Source organism: Emydura macquarii, unplaced genomic scaffold (genome assembly GCF_026122565.2).
Source record: "Emydura macquarii macquarii isolate MOO-44397 ecotype Brisbane River unplaced genomic scaffold, CSIRO-AGI_Emac_v2 contig_306, whole genome shotgun sequence".
Taxonomy (NCBI): Eukaryota; Metazoa; Chordata; order Testudines; family Chelidae; genus Emydura; species Emydura macquarii.
The window spans coordinates 6,237,246-6,256,731 of NW_027130443.1; the positions used below are offsets into that span (position 1 = coordinate 6,237,246).

At 44.0% G+C, this 19,486-nt stretch overlaps 1 protein-coding gene across 1 annotated transcript in view; it reads left to right on the forward strand.

Annotated features, from left to right (window-relative positions):
- The window catches only part of DOT1L (DOT1 like histone lysine methyltransferase), an 86,713-nt gene extending 72,077 nt beyond the window's left edge, over positions 1-14,636 (forward strand). The window contains 9 exon segments of the mRNA XM_067557769.1: positions 7-130; positions 1,127-1,273; positions 4,142-4,271; positions 5,874-6,487; positions 7,217-7,322; positions 7,325-7,421; positions 8,234-8,298; positions 8,887-9,858; positions 14,341-14,636. Coding sequence (XP_067413870.1) covers positions 7-130; positions 1,127-1,273; positions 4,142-4,271; positions 5,874-6,487; positions 7,217-7,322; positions 7,325-7,421; positions 8,234-8,298; positions 8,887-9,858; positions 14,341-14,348 — 2,263 coding nt within the window. The 3' untranslated portion in view covers positions 14,349-14,636.
- The last annotated feature ends 4,850 nt before the right edge of the window (positions 14,637-19,486 follow it).

A 19,486-nucleotide genomic window follows, 5' to 3' on the forward strand; every position in this document is an offset into this window, starting at 1 on the left:
TTCCAGAGCTGACCATGTAAAAGAGAATGGCCTTACATATCCAAGCCCTGGTATTGCAAATGGCATAAAGCTGAGTCCTCAGGAAACTCGGCCATCTTCCCCAGCGGCCTTACCGATTGCAGGCGAGAAGGTAAGGAAGTTGCTGGCATCTGTGCACAGAGCTGTCAACAGAAATGATACTCCTGACAGAGTAAAGAAATAGAAGCCATAGGATAGAAGGTGGGGACTCCATCCTTTCCGGTAGCCTTAGGAAAGGCCCACTCAGCATCGGGTGTAACATGGAAAGAAAGATATAGTGGGACTGTCAAAAGAAGGAAATGGATGATGGAGAGTCTGGTCATGAAATAGACTGGTAGTGACCAAAGGTTTTATTGCTATCAGATGCCTTTTCACTGAACTCTGTAAAATGAGTGTGTTGTTTTACTCTTGTTCTTAGTGAGTATTAATCAATCAAACCTCACGTCATCTGAGTGTCAGTCTCAGCAGAGAGGCTGAGGAGAGAATGTACCATGGAGTGTGAACTGTCATCTCCCATGTAGAGGCACCCATTCCAGAGCAGGGTTGAGGCACATTAGCAGGTGGCAGTGATAGGAAACTTGCCCTGCCACTGCCTGATCTGTATCTGTTCCGTGGACAGAGGCTTCTGTCTACGGATTTGTCGAACAAGCACCTTTCATCAGCAGCAAATTAATGTTTACATTTCTCATTCATTTAAATTTTAAGAAATATGGGGCTATGAATCCTCAAGCACAGGCAAGGATGTTGGAAAACAAGCTTTTGAAAACTCCCCTCCCTCTCCTCCACCTTGAGGCCCATATTGGAGCCTCCATCCTTCCTGTCCAAGTTGAATCTGGTTCGTCTATGGTCGCAGTGGGTTGTCGTTGGCTGAATTGACATGCTGTCTTTGCAACACATCCAAACTTCCCAAACATCCTTTTCTCATGTATAATGTGCTGCCTGATGGGAACAAATACAACAGCAAATGGAGCTGGGAAAAATGCACACAGCTTCTTTGTATATAAAAACATCCAACTATGCTAAGAAGTAGTAGAGTTTGATTGTGGTTGGGGAAACTCACTAATGAGTAAGGAGCCCCTTTTGAAACAGTCTGCTTTTGTGTTTGCAGGTTTTGCGAGAGAGGACTTCTGCGAGTAACGGAGAAACTATCACCAGCCTACCTATCAGTATTCCTCTCAGCACGGTGCAGCCCAATAAACTCCCTGTTAGTATCCCTCTGGCCAGCGTAGTCCTACCTAGCCGTGTTGAGAAGGTGGTGAGTAAGGGATTGTCAACACTTTCCATCCCTAACTAAAAACCAAACTGGGGAATAATCGTATACGGTGCACCAGAATCCTGGCTAGGACATTGAACTAGAAACTTAGATGCTTTTGGAGTGAATACTGATCTTGTGTCTCTACCTGGATCTTGGGCAGTTATTTTCCTAGAGTTATATTAGATCAGCATGTGTCCTGGACAGGGAGGGAGATAAGTCCCTGCCCCAAACAACTTACATTCTGAATCTGTGGCATGCTGGAGAGGCAGGCATAGTCTAATGGGTAGGACATAGGGCTATGAGTGAGGAATCTCAAGTGCTAATTTAAGCTCAGCTACAGACTTCCTATATGACAAATGAATGTCTCTGTCTTGGTTTGCTCATTGATAAAAAGGGGCTACCTCGTGTGGGTGCTGACATTGAGTTTGTGCTTTGAAATTATTGCACACCGCCTGTGAGTTGTTGCAGTGCTGTTGACTTTTCAGCCTTTACAAATGGAAATGTTTTGGGACCCCCCGCTCCCTTGTTTTTGTTTTGTGATCTCGACAAGCCTATGCTGGTATGCATTCCCAAGCGAAAGAGCATGAAAAGGATAGTGGGGGAGGGAGGATCCATGCTCGACAGACCAGGGATATAAGGTATCCAGTTCCCTCCGGTGTTTCTGCCAATGGGGATTCCAATAGGTTAATAAGGAATATTCGCTGTCTTCCTGTGAGAAGCATGGATTTGGAATCTACCCCGATAGTAATTGGAGAAAGTGGGAGGTTAATGGCACCCTTCTCAGCCCATTGAACCATCTCAAACAGGATGGATGCTTCCCAGTTTGGGACCACCAGTGTTTCGTTTGACTCCCCTCCAGCAGTTCACCAGTACAGCCTTGTGCAGCAACGTACAACTGGATATAAACTTCCCCCATAGCCCGCTTTCCAGCATGGAAGGGGGAAAAGATCTCACCATGCTGAGATCACGTATCCCGTGGCCTCTGCCAGCCTCCTCTTGCACTTCCTTCATGTCCTTTAACTGTTCCCAGTTGATAAGTTGATTGATTGCTCTCATAAGTGCGACAGCCTGGTGCCTCATTAAACTCCCATCCCCCCCATTAAATCCACTCCACTGGGGGGAACAGCTAGTACCTTATTTACCTAATACTTCATCAGAGGCGGTTCTTTCTCTGATAAACTAAATAAGGGATTATTACACAGATGACACAGCCAGCTGCAGTTGGAGTGTATCATAGTCTGACTCCCCTTGTCCCCTCTCCTAGCAGTTGTGTTGGAGAACCCATGTCATCTTAGTTCCAGGTGGAGACATCTCTGAAAATGAAGAAGGTGGCATTGGTATAGAATTACACAAAGTGGCTCTCTCCACCCCTCACTCATTCAGGCTAAGGCTTTATAACTGCTGCCCTGGGGAGTTAGGGTCTCTTTGGGAAATCTCTCTTGCTGATAATTGGTTTGACAAAGTGACAGCTCGATTCTGAAGCCTGAGTACCTGCAACATATGCATATATGTGCGCGTACACGTTCTGAGCCAGGTCCTCAGCTGGTGTAGTGTGGGATAGCAGCACGGAACTCAGCAAGCCTATTCTGACTTGCATCAGCTGGGAATCTGGTTCTCTCTTTAGTGTTCTTGATGGCTTATTCATTATGGAGACATTTTGAGAACTGAAATACTCAGGATGACACCATGCCTTCAGTCTGTATGCACTTCTCATGGTTTCAAGGGAGCTGTGTGTGAACTGAGAGTACGATACAGCCTTTGTTTCTTTTCCCATCTACTCTAAAACTGTGGATTGAGGGACATGGTTACGACACAGTTGTCCTAAGTCAAAGACAGAGGGACCATCTTTGATGTGTTTGTACAGCACCACTGCACTGGGATCCTGGTCCATGGCTGGGGCTCATAGATGCTACCTCCATATAAATATTAAAAGTTGTAGTGTAGATGGGATCTAATTGTCCCATAATTGGGCTAACCCTTGTATGGTCCAGACTTCCAACCTAGTTGTAGTAATACTCTTAGGTTGCCTTACCAATCACTCTGAACTATGTAGCTGTATTACATATCCATGGCTTGGACTTACAGTTGCCTGCAGAGATGGGACCAAAGGGTAAACCATTCTACACATTTTGAGTTCACCCTTTGTTCCTCGAAGGAGAGGAATCACTTCCCTCTTTGGTTTGTGAGCACAAGTCACAGGCTTGTCTAACCTCTGAGTTTCTAAGGTACATGCGAACTCTACACCTTGTGCAGAACAAGCACTTGCTTGTGCTCTTGGGAAATGTTTCACTGTCTGTGAAACCAACAATTCTAGAAACAAACTACAACGCAGTAGCAGGAGGGCCACCAAGGCTCTCAGATTACTGGAGGACTCTAGTTTATGCACCAGTACATTCCTGACTATATGAGGTCAGAGGCAGTAGTTTTTTATTCTAGGTGCCAGATTTTTTGGTGGGGAGAGGAATATTCCTTGTGCGTGGACAGTGATTCTTCGAGATGATCAGATGAAACCCCTGGGATCTTACAGTGCAGTCCATGGCCTGGCTTTCACTGCTAATGCAGAAGGTGTGGCCTGCAGAGATGCCACATCTCGGGATGCATTGTGGTGGAAAGATTTACATGCTGGGACATGACATCTCTGCAGACTACATGAAATAGATGCAGCAAGCTGCCAGTGCAGCCCTTGGTTTGATGACAGTTGGGGAGCCTGGAGTTAAACTGTAATTTTCCTCAAAATATGCAAAGTCTAGAAGGTTTAGGGACTCTAGAGGGATTGAAAGCCACAAATGCTCATGAGTTCTGTTAAATGAATGGCTATTGAACAAACTTCCTGGACTGAACTGGACTGTGTTTTTTCGCCTCCTCCAGAGAAGCACACCTAGTCCAGTTCATCAGAATCGAGACTCGTCGTCCACACTTGAAAAACAGTTTGGTGCTAGTTCTCATAATGGCATAAGCAACGCTGCTGGAAACAAGCCACTGGCTTTGGCTACCTCAGGTAATGAACTCCCCTCTGGAGCCTCCATGTCTCATGGCGGTAGCTCTGTTTGTTGTGTATGTTTGAGCATGTGGGCACTTGGGGCCTAGAGCCCCTGGTGCTGCAGAGAGCTGGACGTATGGTGCAGTTTTATGTCAAGGTTGAATGTTTCTGAAGGTGAAATAAGGCTGAAAAAACATGAAGAAGGGAAGGGTGGTTGGTTGGTTGGTAGACACGCATGAGTGTGGTGGTTCAGACCAAAGAATCACAAACCAAGACAGGCAATGCATTTCTGTTGGTCAGTTCTGAACTCCCAGCACTAGAAGTCCCCCTTAGGGTCTCTTCCAGCATCTGTATAGATTGAATTTACCCACATCCATCTGCATGCCTGTTTGTGGCCCTTTTTATACTCCCAGTTCTGCTAGCTGCAGTCACTGTGTGGAACACTGGCAGACCATAGCCTCTAGCTCTTGCACAAATAGAGGATGAAACAGAAGGATTTCCCCAAGGGTGGGGAGACCAATCTCCAGCCTTACTGCTGCAGTGGACCCAGTTGCTGTCCTGCAGTCTAAGCACCTTCCCAAAGGAAACCCTAACACAGAGAAATGAGTCAGGCCTTTTCCAGTAATCTGGAAAAGCACCTCTTGACTTCCTGACTACCATTCTCAACAACAGGGAGCTTTGCAAACCCACTACACTATTACACTCCATTCAAGGGGCAGGAGCAGTTTCCCAAAAAGCACCCCCAATCCCTTTATTCAGGTTTCTTTGGACCAGTGAGCACTTCAAGGTAGCCTGCAGGAAGTTCTCTTCCACAACTGTATCTTTATCAGATTTGCAGTGTCATTCTTCCTCTGGACTCCCCACCCTTAGGGCCTTTGTCATGATTAACATCCTTTCACCAGACAAGAGCTGAAGGCAGTTCCCTCTGAAGCCAATTAGTCACTCCTGCATCAGCCAAAAGGGGGCTGCAGAATAACATTGGGTTCCCAGCTCCCCTCAGTCTGAGCTATCCCAGGAAAGAAGGCCTAATTCCATGCATGATGCATTGCTGCAGATAATTAATTTAATTCCTTCCCTTTCCCTCAACTACCATGTGGGTTCCTTCAAGTCCCACCACAGTTTTCTCCCTGCTTCCTTTTGGTTTGAGCTGAGGAGAGGGGCTAGGTGTGCAGATGGCAAAGCCTCTTTGGAAGGAAACTGGCTGATTGGTGCTGTGTGGTTGACTGGCTAGAGGAGAAGGCTGGGAGCAGAGGTTCCTGGGTTCTAATCCCAGGTGAACTACTTATCCTGAGAAGGCACTTCAGTAATGATTAAAAACTTGGTTAAAAGCAGGATGCTTCCATGTTATGCATGATCTTTCCTGAGTCAAAGGGAGCAGAATGAACTGACAAATCTAACTTAATTCACCAACACATGTTCTTGGCTTCCCTGTGCAAAGGGCAGAGTTCAGTGCATAGTATCACACAGATGAGCAGCAGTTACGGTTTTGCCAGAATTGCCAGTTAAATCTAATACAGATAAGATAGTTGAACATTCATATGTATCCCAGAAACTTAATTTGACTAGCACTTTAAGATATACAGCATTGCTTCTGTTGAGTGATACTTTCCCTGTCGACAGGTTTTTCATATTCTTCTGGCTCCATGGCAGTGAATGGAACTCTTTCAAACAGCCCAGCCCATCTTAACCATAGTGCTGATCAGGCAGCTGTGGATGACTCTGGCAGTTTGTTTAACTCCATAGGGTCTCGGAGTTCCACTCCACAACATCCTTTGCTAATGATGCAGTCACGGAACTCTGGGCAAAACTCCCCAGCTCATCAGCACTCAGCAAGCCCCAAGTTAAATGGTGCCTCCCAGAGCATGGTAGGGGTACTGCAGTACGTGGATGCTCAGAAGATGTTTGCCGAAGGAACAAAGGGGGAACTTCAGCCTGATGCTGCCTTTTCAGATCCTGAGAACGAGGCCAAGAGAAGAATCATCTTCACAATCTCTCCTAGTACAGGAAGTGTAAAACAGTCTCCTTCTAACAAACACAGTCCCCTGACTGCAAGCATTCGGATGGACTGTGGCCAAGCATACATGCAGGATGGGAAGAAGCGAGGTCGAAGGAAGAGATCCTCCCCTGGAAATCTAAACATGAACTCTGGGGTGTCCCCTAAACGCAAATCCTTACCAACTGTGGCTGGACTCTTTACTCAGCCTTCAGGGTCACCGCTCAATATTAACTCAATGGTAAGGAAAAGAAAGATGGGAGTTATGACAAAGTGAATGTGTGTTTGGCATATCAGTACTATACATTGTTATGATTTTGGTGTTCTGGACTGTGACACACACAACCTATGTGAATATGTTCCTCCATGTGAATGGTTAAAATGATCCATTTAGATGTAGCTACAGAATCTTTCAAGTATCTTTCCCTTCAAAAAATGATATTGACTATTAAACAGAATCTTTAACAAAATAATTCTGACTCTCCAAGTGATTATGAAACGCAATAGTATGTTTGTTTGTTTATAGTGAAATCTAAATTTATTTTAGATGGGGGTAAAATTATGTAACTTAAGTGCTTAAGTCCCAGTGACTTTAAGCAAATGCTGCAGAATAAGTGTTATCATAAAACACACAACAAATGTTCCTAATGAGGACATGTAGGCTTTATTCATCATGGGATCAGAAATATTTGAGGTGAAATTCTTGCCCTCTCTTTCATGCGTTTAACCGCCTAGCTTTATTGTCTTGAAGGTCAAGTATGCAGCCATGATGGCTCAGAAAGGCAAACAAGCACTGTGCAGGGATTTTAGGGTTGTGATGCTGAAGCATAGCATGACTCTTGGTATTAAAATCTAAGCTAGTCTTAAATCTGGAAGCTGAGTGTGTGAGTGAATACCCTGTCTTATGAAGTTCTTTACTAAAAGAATATTTTCATCCTTTTTTTTTTTTTTTCTTTTCTTCCCACCCCAGGTCAATAATATTAATCAGCCTTTAGAAATAACAGCCATTTCCTCTCCTGAAAACTCCCTGAAGAATTCTCCTGTTCCCTACCAGGACAATGATCAGCCTCCAGTGCTGAAAAAGAGAAGCCCCTGATTCAGACCAACGGTGTTCATTACTCGCCACTGACTTCAGATGAAGAGCAGGGATCAGAAGATGAGCATAATAGCACCAGGTGAATAATAACTGTGTAGAAGTCAGGTTAGCAACTTTATGGGACCTGAAGATGCAGCTCTCTAGGCTAGGGTGATGGATGCAAAGTCTGGTCTGTTAGATCTTTGTACTTGGAGAACTATCATGTTAACCCATGTTGCTTATCCAGCGTGAGTTTTTCAACATTATATACATTGTGTACTTCAGTAGCTCACATCTCTTGATAAACAAGGGCGGTGTTGGCAGGCAGAATTGAGTGTAGTGAAGCTACTCAACTAGCTGTGCTTTTAATGCTTGCAGTATGTGGCTTTGTTGGGGAGAATGAGCATAAACTTTGGAGAATTGCTAATTTCAGCATCCTGACCGAGTCCTGTTTTGTGTAATTTTTGGCTTAAAAAATTCCCATTTCAACTTGATACAGAGTTCTTCACTTCCTACCCCAACTGTAGTATGACGTTGCTCTGTGTTAAACACCTGGCATGTTCCTCCCCATTTGTGGATGCAGTAATTGCTCTGTATATGTGAAGCACTTTAAGAGTTAAAGGTACTGTAAATCTGGCTGCCTTAGAGGTTAAAAAAGCAACAAAAAGGTCTATGTATATGTATTCTTGATATGTAGGTAAAATTCCATCATAAGCTCTGTTCAGAGTCTTTGATAGCTTATTTCTTAGTTGGTAAGGATATACTCCACTAGTAAGTTTACGGTTTAGATTTTGAAATTAGTTAGGCAGATACAGAAACATAAAAATCAAGAGATAAGTCATAGGGGTAACTCAGTAACAGCAAGACTTCAAGAAGCACTGTGTAAAGTAACCTTTTTTCTTTTCTTACTAGAATTGAGAGGAAAATTGCAACAATATCATTGGAAAGCAAATCTCCACAGAAGACTGTTGAAAATGGTAAGTTTGGGGAATGTTAACCATACATTTAAATGCATTGTGCTGCCTGCTGCCCTGTGGTTTTTAGACTGTCAACTAATAAGCAGGCTTCCTGAGAGAGAACTTGTGGCATATAGCGGACATGCCTTTGAAAGCAGAGGTCTGTGCTAATACAGATTCTTAAGGGATTGCCTTCATCATATTACAAACTTTGGTGTCATCTCTTTGTAGGTGGTGACTTCAAAAGCCCCTTTAAATTTATGGGCACAGGTTGTTAGTCCTGATTCTTGGCACTTGGGATAAAGCTAAAGTGGAATAGAGCATTTTAGAGGGTGTAATTTTTTCCTAGACAAGGATGCCTGACCAATTTTTGGCTAGGTGGGTCTCTGATATGAAAGTTGATGGAAGAGCAGAGTACAGTAGCCTAATCAGTCCTTTTGAGATGCATTTAACTAGGGTGGTAGAGGGATTAATAGCTGCTGTGAACTTTTCTCCCTGTGTTCAAAAAGCAGAGTCAGCTATTAAAATGAGTTAGTTGTTGGACAGATTTTGCTTACTGAAGACTAAATGAATTGTTCATTGATGCCTGCAACCCTTCTTCCAAACTAGGTGGCAGTTTAGCGGGGAGGAAACAAGCACAAACCAGTGAGAACATGAATAGCAGTAAATGGAAGTCGACCTTTTCGCCAATTTCTGACATCAACCTGACCAAACCTACAGATAGCCCATTGCAGGCTGTTTCATCTCTAAGCCAGAATTCCCTGTTTGCCTTTAGGCCATCCTCTGAGGATGGCATGGCCATCGATGCCAAAATTGCAGCACACACAAGGAAAAACATCACCATGTCCTCCTCTGGGACGGATGGACTCAGCCCCGGTACAAACTCCACTAATGGATCCATGTATAACGGTGGACTGAGTACAGACATCGGTTTACACAGCTTTATTGATGGTGCTTCTCTTCCTCATAAGACTTCAGATGTGACAACCCTCAACTCCTCCCTGGGTTTTCAGTCACAGCGGAGCAAAGATGTGGGGATTTCAGAGACAAATCCCTTTTTGAACAAGAGGCAGCTTGAAGGCCTAGGCAGCATGAAAGGGGAAGACATAAACCGGTCAGGGGTCAAAAGCAAAGAGATCAGCGAATTAAATATTCGTCCAGGGGCTTCTTCTGAAAAAAGTTCCTTGCAGCACAATGGCAAGGCCAGCAAAGGACGGGACCGGGATATGGAGTTTAAAAACGGCCACAATCTTTTCATTTCTGCTGCTGTATCTTCTGGTGGCCTTCTCAATGGCAAAAGCCTTTCCACTGGTGTGTCGTCTGCAGGCAACCCAGCACCTTCTGTTCAGACGCACCATCCTTTCTTAAACACATTGACCACTGGATCACAGTTTCCCCTGGGCCCCATGGCTTTGCAGGCAAACCTCAACTCGGTCACAAACTCCTCAGTATTGCAGTCCTTATTTAATTCAATGCCAGCTGCTGCCAGTCTGGTCCACGTGTCATCAGCTGCAACCAGACTGACTAATTCTCATGCTATGGGGAACTTCTCTCCTGGGGTTACAGGTGGAACAGTTGGAGGTAGGAAGAACTTTGTTTCTCTGGTACAAGGGCAGGGCTAGAGAAAAGCATTGCAGTGCTTCTCTCCAGGTACAAAACCCTTTCACTTATGCACAAGGTGGAGCAGCTCTGCCTTGCATTGACTGTATCCTGCATCTCTCACCACTGATAGAATTAATCCAGTGTGGAAGACATCTTTCTGCTAGATGAATATAGAACTAAATATTAAAGGAAATGGGAATGCACCTAGACGTTCTGATTTCATAACACATGGTCGCATCAGTTGTCACTCTGAGGAACTATCTTAGGTTTGCCAACAGACATGCCGTGTTGCCCTTGCTGAACAATTAAGCATATCTTACCTGTCAGCTTCAGTAAAGGTTGAGACTAAGACGTGAGATTCCTTTCCTCTCTTCCTTGTTCATGCTGAATATCTCTTCTTTTCAGATGAGATGCTGATGGGATTTGCGTAGAATTCTGATGGCTCTTGAACTGACACTGATAAGAGAACGTTTCTGTGCCATGAATAGCAAATGCCATGTGCACCTCTCGCATTCTGTGCTTCTGTTCTCCCTAACGTGAGACAAACTAATGGAAGCAGACAGGAAAGAATCTTCCTTTAATCCCGTAGTATGGGCAGGTTCAGACAGGTCCTGCCATAATCATTCATGCACCATGTCGGGAAATCCTAACTCTCACCTCTTAGCATTTTAGAGTTGCTGGACATACACTCTCTCCCCTTGGGGCCTTGTAAGTGGGTAAAAAGGAGGGAACAGCAGTAATTTGAGTCTTCAGATAAAGACCTCTAGTGACTGGGTAATCTCATCAAAAGGTTACCTGTGTGGCACAGAACCAAAAGTTCTGCTCTGTCTTGGGTCTGGCCATTGTTCCTCATGGCATTTACAGGGTGGCAGTAGGAAGGTAAGTGAATCTCTCATACATCTTGGCCTGCACCATTATCTCTCATTGCTTGCTGCTGTTTCATGCTGCATATTTTGTATGGGGCTGTAACTGCTATAATTTTGCTTTTTTTGCTTTTTGTTTTGTTTCTCTTATCACATGTGACTGTACAAAGCCCATCTGTTGAAGCTGAGTTTTTTTCTCCTGTTTGCAGGTATTTTTAACCATGCGGTGCCTTCTGCTTCCTCTTCTCATCAATTTGGAGCCAGTTTCAGCAGCAGTGCTGTTTCTAGCAGCACGATGCTAAGCTTAAACCCTCTGCAGGCTGTTGCCAGCACCTCATCCTTCCAGTCCCCCTCCTCTAGCTTAGTCACATCCAGTGAGAACAGAGCTGCCCAACACCTAAACAGAGCGCCAGTGCAATCTGTTTTTCATACCCCTCCACCACCTCCTCCTAATGTTTCATTACCTCCTCCTCCTCCATTACTCACTTCTAACTCTGAGCCTGCGCTTCTGCAGAACTTGCCATCCATTCCCGCTAATGAAGCTTTTTTACCATCCTCTTCTGCTGCTTCTGTCCAATCTACTAATGCTTCTTTGTCTATAAAGCTAGCTTCTCTTCAGCACAAAACTTCCCGTCCCTCCTTTACAGTCCATCACCCACCTCTGCCCCGTTTGGCGTTGGCACAGACCGCGCCCATGATACCGCAGTCCAACGCAACCAGCACCTCCGCTATGTGGGTTACACTTGGCATGCAGTCTCCTTATGCTTCGCACCTTTCTGGGGTTAAGCCTCGATAAAGAGCTTGCTTAGCTAACAGTTCTTATTTTGTAAGGTAAGGCTAGAGAAAAAAACAGGAGGTTTGTACAAGATACTGAATGACCTTCCTTTCCTTTTCAGCCGTCAGCCCATAGGTAATCTCGGAAGGTGGGGTGGGGCCAGGCTCTTTAACATAGAGAAATCCCAATTAAATTTGGAGAGCCTTCATGGCAGAAGGGGGGGGGACACTGAAGCCTCTCTGTTTTGGGAGTCAGGATTTCTCGACACACTGAGTGCTCACGATGGTAACTCTTGCCTTCTCTGATATCCAGGAACCTTGTGTTCAGGCTGAGTTAGCAACAGTTACTGATCTATTATTTGAAGCAACATTTCCTGCAGTATCATTATTAGAATACTTTAGAAAATGTGCTGCTTTGAGAGCATGATAGAAATTAGGAAGAGACGCTGTGAACGTTCATGTTTTCCAAGCAGCTATCTGGAGATACAGGCCTGCAAGGGTTTGCTGCCTGGTCTGCGTTTTGGAGGGTTGTTATCTCCATTACCACAGTGTGTGCTTGTGTTCAGATATGCATGTCATTAAATTCTGTGCTGCTGCTGCTTTGACATTAGGTGGCAGTGGGGTAATGTTTTTGTGGCATTGCACCAAATTTGCCCTAGTTGGCTAAAAAAGGAAACTTGAGGTCATAGGCTACAACTTTTTTCTTGGAAACAACTGAGGAAGGATGATCTAGTAGTGGGTTGCAGATAATGTGACCCCCTAAGCAGAGTGCTGTGGAAAATGGAAGTACAAAAGCAGCCTGGTGACTCATGTCTCTGCCTGATTGTGGCAACCTGATCTAATCATTCTCTGCAGCCTGTAATTATAATTTGAATTAGATAAGAATAAAGCAGGAAGTCTCCATTATCTGCTTCTAGTGGCCGTCCCTGATAAATATAGCAATAACAGATTGTGTGAGCCATTGTGCTGTTGCTTCCTGGGCAGTCTTTGGTTTGCCAGGTAGATTATGCACCGCTTGGTAGGTTAGTTAGAATACACTGAGCTAAATTCGAGCCCAAACTGAATAAGAAATGAGGCTGTGGAAGAGAAAAAGGCCTCTGGAAGGTGTGCGCGTGTGTCTATTTTAGCAAAACAAGCGTCAAAGAATATTTTAGAGCAACTGCAGACTAATGTGCACTATCAGACAGTCACACTGTCATTATGAAAGCCTTTGGTTTCATAATGCAATTCCGGATTGCATAGTTAAGCCAGTACTAGGCAACGCCTGCCTTCTTGCAGGTCCTTGGTGCTATTGCTGTCCTCTGGTACAGAAGGTACATCCAGTAGATGGTGACACCCTTTGCCTTTTGTGGCATTTAACTAAATGAGAATACACCTCACTCTTATGAAACACTGTGCACATAGATAGCATGTTCACTGTCAAATTGTTCTTCAAAAGTGATCAAATTTTCACAACGCCCGTGTGGGGTAGGTAAGTTACCTCCAGATTTGCAGACTGGGACGCTGAAGCAGAGAGGTCAAGTAATTTGCCCAGAACTGCGGCAGCAGTGGGTATCAGAGTAAGATATAAACAGTAACAAAATCTGAAGTTACTGGAAAATAGGTTTGGGGATGGAAACTTGAATTTGGAAAGGAGAGGTGTGAGTAGAGTGGGAGAGATTTTTTTTGATGAATGTTTTTTTCATTAGAAAATGCCAGATGGTCAAAATTGAAACTTTTTTTGCAGAAAGGCATTGGTTTGGACAAAGCTATTATCTGGAAGGTTTCTCAGCTTGTGGGGAAGCAGGAAGAGACCCACACCCCAGGATAATACTAGACACGGCACTCCCTGGGATGTGAGAGACCTAGGGTCAAGCAGGGTCTTGAACCTGTCTCCCATATCCCCGGTCACTGTCCTATCTATAGGGCCATTGGGGTCTTTCTCTGGTTTTCATGAAAGATTTCAAAAGGTTTTAGTTTTGTCCTGCTGCGGAGCCAAACCAAGTATCAGAATCTCAACACTTTTCATTAAATGGATTCTTGTATTTGGGCCAATCCTAGGTGTGAGTGTGGTTAAGGTTTGTGGGTCCTTTGTTTATACGTGCACAATGTGGGCAAGGGCACTGTGAAAATACCTTATTTTTTATTATTGAAGTACCAGTAAATCACAACTGAAATTGGGGCTCTTCGGTGCACTCTATAAATGCTTACAGTCCCTGCCCCAAGGAGTTTCCAATCTAAATGGCAAGACAGAGGATGGGAGGGGAAGAGGCAGCACCAGAGAGGGGCAGTATGTCTCCTTTATAAACATAGAAACTAGAAGTAGAGCAAAGTCTAGAAACAGTGGGAAAGGATTTGGCACATGGAAATGCCTAGGCCAACACATGGTGAAAAGAGCTCAACAAAGACAAATAACTAAGGCCCCAATTCAGCATGGTATTTAAGCATAGTCCTGAGCCCAAGTCCAGCACTGAAGTCAGTGGAAAGGCCCCAGTTTACTTTCACCGGGTTTTGAATCAGGCCCCATGTGCCTGATTTGAGAACATGAATAATCCCATTAACTTCAATAGGACAACTCGTGTTCACTTTGCTGAACTGGACCCTAAATCTAGGAACAAGGGATCAAATGGAATTATTGCACTGGCCAAAAGGGGTTAGAGGGATGACAGATGATGGCCTAATAGGTCTCTTCCATCACTAATTTTGACCATCAACACATGGATTGTTCTCCTTTCTGTCTCTGTTGTTGCTGGCTAACAGAAGGTCTAAGAACTATATAGAAAGTGACATTTCTGGCACACAAGCTTGATTTAGATGGGTCTCTTCCTCTCCTCCTGTCCCACAGGTAACTAGGATTTCTACCTCAACCCAATGTGACCTATGCAAGGACAACGTGGACCAACTTCACTCAACTTCCACTGAAAGGTGCTCGCCTGGCCTGGCAGGGGTTTCTACTCTCTCTTACTACTGGACAAAGTAAACAAAAAGAAAAAAAAAAAAAAGACCTAACTAACAGAGAAAAGAATATTCTACTGTGAATCGGAGTTCAAAAATAACTGCAAAGGAAAATGCTTTAAAAAAGCTCCAGTTTGTATTGTCGATAGTTTAGATAAAGTATTTATCTTTTTTTAAAAATGAAAACAGTTTTGACTTATTTTATTCCATCTAAAGTCATAAAAAACCACAACTTATTGAAATAATTCTCTGAATAATAAAGGACTGGCACATCAGCAGAGATGTAAAGAGCCTCCTCTCGGTGCTATTTCATCCGTCAGAACTGTGCCTCCTTAGTTCAAATCCTTGGTGCTGAATTTGAGGGTTGACCAATGCCAAGCCCAGTTCTCGGAAAGGTCTGCTTTTATTTATTCAACTCACTCTGTTCATATACCAAAGTCCATTGGTTTACAGCAAAGCAGGAGCTACGGAGAATGGCAGTCTTTGGTTTGGGTGGTTATTTCTTTTTATTTTTAACAGAGCTTATGGCTCAGTTATCAGGCATTTAATATTGTTTATTACAAACACGAATGCAATACTCCCCTCTGGAATGGCAGCTAGATCACCTGATCTGACCCGTGGAAGCTCAACTGGTTCAGACACTTTGAACGGAAGAAGCATAATGTAAGTTTAGTCCTGCTAGATAACTTCATTGGGCCCATTAAAGCCTCTGGTGGCGCTCAAGTCACTGTGAATTTCAGTAGCTAGACTGTTAATTTGTTTTGGAATGTCATTGGCATATGAACAGGGTGCATAATCACTGGTGTTGGTCTCCTTTTAACAATATTGGGAAGATTGAAAACCGAGCTTCTGTGCTGGGGGAGATAACAGCAGATTTTCTCAGCTTGTTGTTTTTGTTGAAGTACAATGTATTTTGTTTAGTAAGGTTTTTATACTTGATTCCGAAATGGCTCAGCCTTGTACATTTATTGACTTCTAAGTACATTCGCTTTTGTATTTCTTTGCTTTGAATAGGTTTAAATGGTAGTTCACAAAAACACCACAATCTAGCTTAACTTGCCACGCTATCAGACTGATACATTTTGAATTGTATTGTGACTTGGTGTTCTGTGTACAGAAAAGCGTCACTCCAAGCAGTGACTGTATTTTATAGACGTGATGAAAATTTATAAATTTCATAAACTTTATTCAATTTATTTTTTAGGTTGTGTGATGCACAGTAAACGTGTAAAAACTTTTTTTTATTTATTCAAGTGCACAAAATTGGGAGGAGGATCTATTAGTTCATAAACATCGATCTGAAGTTTAAGCTGGATCAAGCACCAAAAAAGGAAACCACAGTAACAGAAGGGGAATTGCTACAGCAAAGTGACTAGATTCAGAGCACACTTGTGCTGAAATGAACACTTGCTAGCCTAGGTTCCGTATAGGGAGATACGGTCGTATTGCATCACAGGCACTTGGTATACTTCAGTCCATTCCAGCTAGGTTAACCTCCAGCAAGCAGCTATTCACTATAAAGATGAGCTCTCCCTTACCAACTACTTAATGTGATTTCCCTTTGTCTCAAAGTGCTGGGCTTCATGAATCAGCTACCTAATTACTGACTTGCAGGCCAAATTATCTTACGCTTTCTTGTGCTGTCCTTCTATGCCTGGTTTGATAAGTATCTCATTGTGTCCAGAGGAGCTGGTAGAAGTGTTCTTCTTTCCTGTTCTTGCTAGCTCCCTTCTCTCCCTGCATAAGTGACCTTGTCCTGGAAAGGTACAGTATCCTGACTGAAATACATTGAAGGTGGGAGTTGTTGTTAAATTGACTGCTTCCCTCTAGACCACATAGCCGGCAATGGGCACAGGAATTAAGCTTTGTTACCACTCCTAAGTGTCTGTGCCTCTCCAGTTGGTGATTCCTGTGTGCAGAAGCTGTTAATGTAACTTTGCCTTATTATTGCTTACTAAAGGGATTGATCCTTATCCCTAATCTCCAGGAATATTTTTAATCATTTTCTGGTTTGTGCATGGGAGAGGAGAGGGAGGAGGTGATGCATCCAGCTGCATTCCTAGCAACAGGAAGAACCTAGAGAAAGGAAAGTAATGTTCAGGGAGTGGTAACTGAGAAACATCCAGTTGCTTCTAGTGGAAGCCAGAAACAATTATGTCCTGGAATCCAGGAAAACGTAACCCAGTTATTATTCAGCTGTGAATTGGGCAACTCTAGCCTGATTCAGACCTTTGAGTAACAAAGGTGCAGAGCTTTCCCAGCAGTCTTAATCCCAACTAAAGACAACCAAGTGCAGACTCGAGTCCTTGGAGGATATAAATAGTGAAAGAGTTTGAACAGCTGCTGACGGGCCCATAGGCTCTGCTCCTCTACATACCTCAGTTAAGCTGATCGACCTCCATCGATTTAAGAGATGGAGGAGTCTGAGCACAGTCCGCTTTCACCAGATAACTGATTCCCATCTTGGCTATGTGCAGTGGGATCAAGACCTGGGGCACCTCCTGCTCATTAGCCTCTAAAAGCACATGGCCTCTTCAGCACTGCTGTTTTGCTAAAGGGTTGACCAGAACCTTGTTGTACTGTGAGTTTCAAAAATGCTTGGAAAACCAGTTGTTGGAAGTGTTCCGCCCTCCCCCCTGCTAACATCGAGACATTTGAAGCATCTGTCCTAGCCCTGCATCCCCAGGAGGCTCAGGCATCCATCTGTATCTCAAACTCAGCCTTCTCCATTCTTCATTGCTGCTGTTGTCTAAGACCTGTTATGTCACTTCTGATGACAATTGGCCCTGCAGGGATTCCGGGGGTTCTCTGGCTTTGCTAACTTTTTCCTCTGCAGCCCGACTGTTGCAGCCCCCTGTGCTCTGTACACTTCGCTTGCTTGGAGGTTTCATCTTCCCAGTCATCTCAGCTGAGATGAACTTCCGGGTAAGTGTCAGGCAGGCTGATACTGATTCAGGGCAGAGTAATGGGATAGGCATGCTGTTGCTTCTCACCAGACAGCCCCCATTTTGCTCAGTGTTGCACCTTGGGAATGTCCACCTTTCCATGGAGAAATTGGGAAATAGATTTTTGAAGTTTTGGAGAGACACATGATGCCTTGGGTCAGGTAAGAGACCTGGGTCTTGTTCCCTGCTCTTTCACTTACTCACTGTAATCTTGGGCAGGTTGGTTCGGTATCTCCATATATTTCCCCACCTGTAAAATGGGAAGGATATTTGCCTTCCTTCATAAACTGTTTTGAGATATTTGGGTGAAAAGCTCCATGTAAGTGTGAAGCATTATTGATAAAGATACTAGTCTGTGTAGCTGGAAACTTACGGATATTTGTGACTTCAACATGAAAGCTCAGTGCCAGAGGTTTGAGATCTATTCTCAATAATCTGAGGTATCCCTTTATTTATTTAATATTATTTAAGCCAAAAAGTGAAGTGCAGGAAAGGAAATCTTTCTAGTTTACAGTGTCCTACACTTGGCCCAGTCATTCTACTACTGTCATAAATGTTTCTTCTCATCTGTTTTGCTGCTGCTGGCAGGGGACTCATAATGAAGCTAAAATACATTTTGTAGCATCTGCATTGCCCAAAAATTGAACTTCCTGAACATTGTATTGAGTTAAGCCTGTGTGGCCCTTTGTCAAACAGCGAGGTGGGAGGTAGATCTTTGCTGATGCAGAGACAAGTTGTTGCACTCTTCCCTTTTTTGGTGGTGTGCATCTACTCCATAGTCTGGCTTTCCTTTCCCAGCCCACGAACACCCTCTTGGAGTGTCAGAAAGTTGGGAGAGCTCCCAAGGCATTAAGCCTAAATTTGCTGTTTTCTGTGGATTAGTCATTCAGTAACAATTCTGATACGGGTTAGTAGTGGTTGGGGAATCCAGAAAATATGTTTCTTTGCCTTGCGTACGTGAGGGCTGCATTGGAATGGGATGTGAGGCCTGGCTGTTGTTGACATGGTTTACCTCTGCCAAATCAGTTTCTGCCTGTATTCCTTATCTCTAAAATGAGGATGATGGTACTTGGCTGCTTTTTTAAAGTGCATTGATTTTCCTGGGAAGGGTCAGAATGTTAGATGTTAAATCTCGTAATTCATTTAAGTGCAGGTTGCAGGAACGATGGTTTTCTCCAGGACTTGGGGAAACTACCAGGCAGCAAATTGGAAGGGCGGGGGGGGGGAGGAGTGAGTTTGTTCTTAAATGTGCTTAGTCATTTGCCCCTCAAAAGTGGAGCTGGTTAAGGGTTTGTATGGAGGATCCCATAGTTTTCCACTTAAAATAAATTAATTAATTAAAAAATACTGAGGCACTGATACATGCAGCTCACTTTAAAGCTTCCCATAGCTGTGAACATCCAACTTGATCCATTGAGGGTGCCCTCTCCCTGAGAGAGGTGTTACTGTTCGGAGTACCTCTCCCCCACCGCCCCTTGTTTCCTCCCAGTTTGTTTATAATCTGGACTGTCACCTCATTGGCATGCAGGTGAGACAGGAATTGAAGCCATACATCTTAGAATTGTACGCTAAAAGAATTCAAACGTATGTGAACTATTGTGGGGTAGCACTTAGGGACCCCAGTTGTAGGTCAGGATCTCATTGGGCTCGGTGCTGTAAACAGATGGCTCCTGCCCTGAAGAGTTGACAATCCAAGTCTGAGATGGAAGGTGGCTATAACATATGGGAGACAAGGAGACTAAATGATTTTCAGTTGCCTTAATCATTGTCTCTCCCTTTACTGTGGGGACAAATATCTATTAGAACACAAATTGCATCCAACTTATTGATACATTGGGTTTGTGAGCCGTCCCAAGCAGGGAGGCCAAGAATTTGAGTGGGCCATGTAGCCTGAATTCCCCTTTCTAATGGTTGAGAGAGGTAGGTACATTGACTGGGGGTGTGGGGAATCTTGTCCTACAACTGCTTTTGCTGTCACTCTAGTTGTGCTTTCTAGTTGCTGCCTGCTTCTGAAGAGATGGTGCCACTCACTGGCCTGTGGATAGGCAGGGGCTTGAAATCTCCAGTACATGCCATCCTGCCATCCAAAAT